At 38.4% G+C, this 8,546-nt stretch overlaps 1 protein-coding gene across 1 annotated transcript in view; it reads right to left on the bottom strand.

The window, feature by feature from the left end:
* Positions 1-7,860, bottom strand: part of LOC124556585 (dual specificity protein phosphatase Mpk3) — a 170,540-nt gene extending 162,680 nt beyond the window's left edge. The window contains exon 1 of the mRNA XM_047130554.1: positions 7,272-7,860. Coding sequence (XP_046986510.1) covers positions 7,272-7,683 — 412 coding nt within the window. The 5' untranslated portion in view covers positions 7,684-7,860. The remainder of the gene's footprint in view (positions 1-7,271) is intronic.
* Between the last annotated feature and the right edge of the window lie 686 nt (positions 7,861-8,546).

Genomic DNA, 8,546 nt, shown 5'->3' on the forward strand with positions numbered 1-8,546 from the left:
TAGGTACCCATTTTGACAGCAAGCTGAGTGGACCTGGGGCCGTCCGGAAGGGAGTGAAACGAGGAAAAATCCCGTCCCTACCCGGGATCGACTGCGGGACCTCCAGGACGATGGTTCAAATGGCTCTGAGCATTATGCGACTTAACTTCTGAGGTCATCAGTCGCCTAGAACCTAGAACTAATTAAACCTAACTAACCTAAGAACATGACACACAACCATGCCCGGGGCAGGATTCGAACCTGCTACCGTAGCGGTCGCCCGGTTCCAGACTGTAGCGCTTAGAACCGCACGGCCACTCCGGCCGGCTCCAGGACGATGTCTAGCCTTTACGACGACTAACGGAATTAAAAATCTGGATATTGCTTGATTACTGTGGAAGAAAATTAAGTTTAGGTTTTAATATGAAACTTTACTAATATTACTGCAGATTTGAAGGAACCTCAGAATATCAAGACTTAGCCTCAAAATAAACAAAACCTGTTTGCAAGTCTAATAAAGTCTCTGCAAATCTAAGAATTTTTCGCATATTGCAGCCCCATCAGCAACTGTGATAGACTAATATACTGAAAAATCCGCCTCAGTTGCGAAACTGAGGCGGATTTTTCAATATATTATTTCTCTGCAAATCCATGCTCACATTAATGTGAGGAGCTAAAATACCTTTAATACAATAAGCTGATAATTACGACATATTCCACAAGATCGCAACTGGAGATTCCAGTTGGAAGGAGGACATAAAATGCTGAATTAAACAAAACTATCCAGAACCGCCTTTGATAGGATGTCAGAAGATATGACGAAACCAAAACTTGCATTGGGTAGACACCACATTTCCATCAGTTAAGACACTAGAAGTCATAGAAAAATTTAAAGAAAAGTACTTGCGTAATTCTTTGAACGCTTGTACACTTACAGTTCAAGACAGAAAACAGAAACACAGATAGTTATTAATAACAACAATAACAACAAAGCATGAGGTGTATAAAGGCATTTGAGGTATCCAGAAAGGACAGATGATACTGTTTGAAAAAAAAAAAAAAAAAAGGGTTACTGCTGCAATTGTTTTACTTTGCATGAAACAAGGCAAACAAGATGTTAAATAGTATAGGCTTCTCAAGCTGCTCCTCATAAGGTAAAAGACATTCTCTGAAAGTATCAACATTGTTTTTAAATCATGCGAAGTAAAAATGCTTTACAAGTGATTATAGCACAAAGCACCGATTGTAAGTCATGGAAGATATTTCAGAATGGATTAGTGAATATGAATTACTACTTTGCCTGTGATTCATGGATTTTAACAAAGCTTTTAACTCATTTTCAACGCATTCTGTACCAACAGCTCTTGGAAAAACAAGAAATGATGCAAAATATGTAGGTATACTGTAAACTATCAATGTCACTGCTTCTATTAGACAATGAGACTAGTGGGAGAGCTAAAAGAGATGTCAACAACAAATGGAAGAGCTTGTGGCAGAAAGTCTGAAACAGACCGGAGAAATAATAATAATGAAACAAAAGTAACACACAATCAACACTCTGCAAATAAAACTCCACAAATTCATGACAAAATCATAGAACCAGTTGAAGAGCTTTTGAAGAAATTCATACCACCATGAGCTCCTATTAGTGAATCATGCAGTATTGATAAATAATTTCGGAAAGAAGTACCATTTGCAAGTCAACGTAAAAAAAATCCATTATAATAACAGCTCCTTGGAAGTACAGGTTAACACACACATCGTCATATCCAAGTTAGCAATTATCTTGGTCTATAAACATTACACCAAAATCTGTACTGCGATTGTATGTTCTTCACATCACATAAAAACACAAGCCTGTCATAGTCTTAAGGCACACATCAATACCTTACAATTGTAACAGACCTATATTGCTATGTGATGTGGAGGACATGTGACAGCAGTACAGGTTTCGATGTAAATTTTCTTGACCAAGATAGCTGCTAACTTGGATATGACCTTTTGTGTGTTAACCTATTCTACGAAGAGGTTTTGGTTATAATGTATTTTTACATCAACTTTAATATGGTACTTTCTACCAAAACCATTTGCCAATTAATTATTCACTAAAAGTAGCTTATGGTATTAATACGAATTTCTTCAAATTTATTAGAGTTGTGGAGCAAACTATACAAAAAATGTTTTCAGCAGCTTTTGTAATTACAGCAATTTTAAACAAATACACAGCAAAAAAAAAAAAAAAGAAATAAAGGAAAGAGTAAAGTGTGTGTCAGCACATTGTGTAAACCAAACAAAGCTTTCAAAGCTAAGCTTCCGAAACGTCTGAAAATCAAAGTTCGCAATCAGTTTGTATTACTAATTTTGATTTATGGCGGAGAGGCTTTTTAATAAGGAAACTATTCAAAACAGAGTGGTCAGTGAGAAAGGGAGAGATGGCTGGTTGGTTGGTTCATTTGGAGAGAAGGGACCAAACAGTGAGGTCATTTGTCCCATTGGATTATGGAAGGGTGGGGAAGGAAGTCAGCCGTGCCCTTTCAAATGAACCATCCCGGCATTTGCCTGAAGTGATTTAGGAAACTCATGGGAAACCTAAATCAGGATGATCGGATGCTGGTTTGAACCATCATCCTCCTGAATGCGAGTCCAGTATGCTAACCACTGTGCCATCTAGCATGGTGAAAGGGAGAGATGTATTTCCATAATTAGCAAAAAAAGGAAAATAAGCAAGGGTGTCTTGGAACAGGATGAAGTGGAAGACATAATAATTGCTGTAAAGAAGATTAAATAGAGGTGAGTAGGCTATATAGCTAGGGAAACGGATGGTAGTGGAACCAAGGAAGTACCTCGTTGAAAGTCTGGAGGTGGCATATTATCCAGAAGCACTTGTTGAACAGCTGCCTACGGTAACTGGAAAATAATTTTCTATGAACATGGTCCACAGTAGCCAATTTCTCATAGAAGTCCACACCACCTGTGACTGTTGTACAAAAATAAACTGAAAATCAACAGTTACAAACAGCATGGAGTCATTTAAGGATATAAATGGAAAACAGTATATACTTTCAACACAAAATAAGTGACGGACTATGATATTCATATACTACATGTACGAGTGGTATCTGTTCTGCCTGACGAGGTGTAAGGTTGACTGCTATGGTATAATCAGTGTGCATACAGGGTCCGAAACTCTTGCAGGAATACAGAAAATGCTGTGGGCAAATGAGGTAAAGGGACAGGGATGCTACTTAGTAGTGTGCGACAAATTGAGAATTTGTGTTGGACAGAAAGCGTGCGCTGATAGCCAAAGCAGTTAAGGCAACTGCTCAGGTAAAGTGGGAAATCCGGGTTCGAGTCCCGGTCAGACACAAATTTTTAAAGTTTCGCTATTGAATTATTTCAATCATTAATTGTGACCGATGTCAGTATCTCCCTCGAAATATCATACATTGACAACACAACAGAAAGCTTAGACCACTGCTTACATCATGTGCACTTACACATGCTGATGGTGATCACTGGCTGGTTGAAACTGGTACCCGCATTTGGAAATGTTATTGTTATGACAGGAAAATAAAAAGATTTTGATGATAACTGGCCTTACATTAGTAAGTGCTGTGCCAATAATCAGCTAGCAGCTTTAGTGAAGTCTCTAAATGCTTCAATTGATTTGATGTATTTTTACAGTATCCCACTTCCCGCACCTTGCTTTCTGTATTACACATCTTTTGAAACACCAGCAGCTTTCTTTCTACCAATCCATCTATGGGGAGACCGTACAGAATCCATATGTACCTCGACACCACCCAAATTAATCTACTAACGCTTGCCACAGTTATTTATGTAATGAAGATGAATATTGTTAAACAGGGTAAGGGAACAAGTAATGTTGCATCACAAAGTAGAAATTAAAAAAGTAAATGCTCCCTGAAGTGACTCAAAATTGCCATTTCAGACAGATGCCATAACTGATGCAATGTTCAATAATAATTTTTTATTAATCATACAAAATGGAGATCTGACAGCAGTGACATTCAGTTATAAGAATGCAGGAAGCACAGTGTCACGAAGAGAGAGTTGCATTGGCAAGGTAGGTGACAAATATAGAACATTCTGACTGACATCGAAATGAAACATACATGAAGTCTATACTCACCACTTACATCATACATTGACATTTCAGCTACAGCATAATAAGAAGTAGGCAAGAAGTTGGTTGATTGGCGTTTAGGGAGCTTAACTGAAAGGATATTAGCCCCATACAAAATTCTTATACGCACAGAAGTATGAAACCAGGCAACATGGATGTATGATGGAGAGTAAGAGATGGAAATATGAAGACCTCAACGTCAGTGCATTTTGTGAGCAGTAACCAACTTGTTACTCTTTCTCGGCTGATCAGACTGGGTTAAGTGTGGTGCAGAGGGGGCAGGTGAGGACGAGGTAGACAAATGTACTTCTTCTTAATGACAAACATGGAGTTAATAAACAGTCTGTAAAAGAACCAACTTCAAGTACAAAAACATGGAATGAACACGATTTTATTAACCCTCATGTTGCGTGTGAAGCCTCTTGTGTAAATATGACATGAAGACCAATAATGGTATATATTCACGAAGATATACGGACTCAATCACTCGTACAAAACAGTTTCAACATTGAGTGTGATTACTCATCAGGTAAATCCAACAAGCCAAATTGTATGAAGTATCACAGGTTCAGTGTGAAACAAAAGACCATAGCACATATTTACATTCATCAAAGTGCATCACACGGAATGTGCTTAATGGCCAAAAGCCAATCATCTAAAATTCAGGCATATTACAAATGTAATATGGTGATTAAGAATAAATGGAACATCACAACTCATCAGCCTAATCCAGTAGACCATGGAAAACATAATAAACCTCCCAGAGATCTCAGGAAAATGAAACTGTAGTTGTTCTTCGTCCAGAATCACTACATCTGTTGTTCATAGTAGTTAGGTGTTTAGTTCAAGCCACACTATGTTGTGCCAAACAGTTTCTGCCCTGTATTAACACTGACTGTTGCTGGGATTCTTGTGTTCGAGAGTCAGTTCATCAGCTGTCAATGTTACCAGCTATCACAATTCAACTATCATCAAGATATATGACAGACTGCACTACACTGGCCTCTCGTTGTTTTACAAAGAAACATTAGTTTTCAAAAAGTAAACTGACAAACATGACTAACATTGCTCAGAAATAGTTTTCAAAGAGATGCCCATAGAAAACTTATAATGCTAAGGACACAAAACAGCAGCATTTTGTACAATGTTACTAATATTATGAAGATGTGGCAATATTATGAAGATGTGGCAATGGAGTTGATAACAAAATCTTGTAAGAGCACAACAGAACAGTTGCTGTTTACAACAAAATCTTAACAATACAGGATTGTTTTAACACAAACAAAACAGTATATTCCAATACTTATAATTTCATGAGGGGAGGGGAAAGTCACACATTACAAGTTTCAGCAAAGCATAATGAAAGTGCAATCAGTTGTATTTGATTACACTTTAATTACTTTTGTTAGATGAATAATAAAATATCAAAATATGAGGTAGAAAAGATAGTTAAGTGTCAAACTGGGGAACAGATCACTTAAAACAATGATTTACATCATGAAGCTCACAGAATCCAGGAAAGTGTGTAGCCTATAACCAAATGACACAACACAGTGTGACAACAATGTAAACAAAACCACTATATATATATATATATATATATATATATATATATAAAAAGACCCACAATTCTGCTGGACATCTTATACACTTCCACTATTGGGAAAGCATTCCATTGCTGAATGGCTGCTGAAAGAGTATCTGTAATGAACTCCTGATAATCTACTTTGTATCTGGATCAATTTTTGCGTAACATGCTGTTTTCTACCCCATCACATAACTTTCAGTGCAGTCACAAACATAAATTTATTTTTGTGTACACAGATGAAATCAAATCACATGATAAATTATGGGGACAATGGAAGTTACTGTAATTTCCATTTGAATTATCTCAGTGGAATAAATAATGTGTAACATCTGAATAGGGCCTACAGATAATTATACTTTTTCCTCATAGAAAACATGCAAGTATAAGATCTTAAAATTATACCAGAAAAATTTCCATCAATATCAAATTTAACTGCATACAATGTCTGTAGCAGATAAAAATACAACATTGAGCTACTTCATTCTGCTGCTTCCATCAATCGAAGGGATATGGGTAGTGAACTTGCAACATACTAAGAGGTACTGATGTAATCACCTTTACAATGAAATAAACATCTGAGTAGTCAGACATAGCTGTGAACAAAGGTACATATCGAAAAACATCAAGATTAGATGAATAACTGAATATAGGAGTCTAGAGTACACAAAGATATAGAAAGAAAGAAAAATCATCTTTGTTTTTCCACACAAGATAAACGAAAAATGAAACCACACTGTAAGTATGTTTACAAAACTTTTTGTTTTGCTTGTTAGTTGCAATACATGATTGGAATATCAAGAGAATAGGGTTCCTGTCCGAAAAGGTTTTATACTTTATTTTTTAAGCTGATCATATAAACATTTTTGTATAAACTAACAACTTTAATTCACCTTCACTCTCTTGGAGGCTGCACATGCATACTGTTTACAACATTTACCTTGTTGATTTCTCTGTATCCAGACCAACCCCCCCCCCCCCCCCGCCCACAGAGAGAGAGATTTTTTTGGAGAAAAAAAAGTGTCCGCAGGTATGCCAAATCGAATAATATTATTGGGCTATTTCACTGTAAACACAAGGCATGCTGAACTCCCTAAATAGTGCGTTGCACAGGAAAACAGGTAGTATTGTGAGCAAACATACACAATGTCACGGCTATATTTCTATCATCGTGTATCAAATACATACGCTACGTTATTTAAATAAGTAAACAGCACACAAATTAAGACTTTTGCCACATATCGTTCTTGCAACAGTATTTTGAAAACTTCACAGATCAAATTAGTAATGGCCCTCCGCAGTGAAATGAAACTAAGTTAAACGAGTCCCAAAAACTAGTACAGTACTTCAAAGCTTCATAACACATCGTGTACAAACAAGCGTGCACATTCTTTCCTGTTAAACACTTTGACGGGCAAAGTCTTTAAAACCAGAAACAAAGAACTAACCGTGCCCAGCACAGCCGCCTCCTCCTCCTCCTCCTCCCCACCCTTGATGAATACAAGTGAGGCAGTTATGTGTTAATTGGACAAACAAAGAAACAAATAGTATATTACTCACCTTCCAAGCATACGACTTGGCAGCCATCTTGTGTCAAACGTTTAGCAAGTACATGTAGAGTATCACTTGCTGTAAAAGTGGCTTGTTGGCTTCTCTGCTGCTGTTCTGTGACTACGAAATCGCCATACAAAACAAATAAATTCTCTTTATAGGCGCTAGCAATTTTCGCTTTTAAATCACGGCATTTAATCGTTGATAACAAATCAATTTTACCCGCCGCCAATCTCCTTAACATTATACTAGGAATACTGAAATTTAGAGCATGCCTTATATGAGATTCGCCGTATTCGTTTGAACTGCGGCAATCTAATATTACAAGCCGAGATGGATCTGACCGGAGTTCTTGTAGCAGCCACTCCTTACTAACACACAGCTCCATAACAGTTACACGATCGCTATCTTCCGAAGGCATATCATAAACAAACGCTGCCGTACTGTCACTATACACACAACACGCACCGTACAGCCGCGATCGACGGGCCTCGAATTGCTTGTGCCTTGCCTCTCCGCTCGGAAGCTGTCTCTCAACTGACGCAGCGAACTCTACACGCTCCCTGCCGACATCCTGCACCGCAGCCACATCTCATCTGTGCTCTGTAGCTTCTGTGCTCTCATAATCTTCTCACCTACGCGTTTGGAAGATTCCAACAACTGTTCCCACCTTTACATTCATTTCGTAGCAGCACCCCACCTTTACACCCCCGTTCATATTGCCCTTTATACGCCGGTGCTCTAAGGTCACGTGGATGCAGCGGTTCAGCCAATGAGAGCGTGTTACGTCACTTCATTGACTGAGATCCATAGGATATGATTGTACGCTGCACTTGTGGTGGGGAGGAGGCTGTGGAAGGGATGGAGGGGAAAGAGGGGAACGCAGATGAAACAAGAGCGTGGGAGGCGCGGCGCAGCGCGGCGCGGTGCGGTGCGGCGCGGGATTAGTGAATGGGAGTTGTTACATAGCAATTCTTTGGCAGTCAAGAAAGAATACTAATAAAAACGTCTTTAAAACAAAAGTCTTTAGTGAAGCAGTAGAATGTTCATATCTTAGGTATAAATAGTAGGCAGCTCTTGTGTTTCAGACCAAGGTGGTGCAGTGGTTAACGCACTGGATTCGCAGTCGGTAGGAGCCGTGTTCGAATCTCGTTCTACTATATCGATTAAGGTTTTCTTGGTTTCCCTAAATCCTTTCAAATGGAACTAAGTTAGTACCTTTTCCTAGTTTGAGGCTGTGTTCCGTCTTAACGACCTCGTGATGGACAGAACCTTTTCCTTCAC

This window comes from Schistocerca americana, chromosome X (assembly GCF_021461395.2).
Source record: "Schistocerca americana isolate TAMUIC-IGC-003095 chromosome X, iqSchAmer2.1, whole genome shotgun sequence".
In the NCBI taxonomy this organism is placed as follows: Eukaryota; Metazoa; Arthropoda; class Insecta; order Orthoptera; family Acrididae; genus Schistocerca; species Schistocerca americana.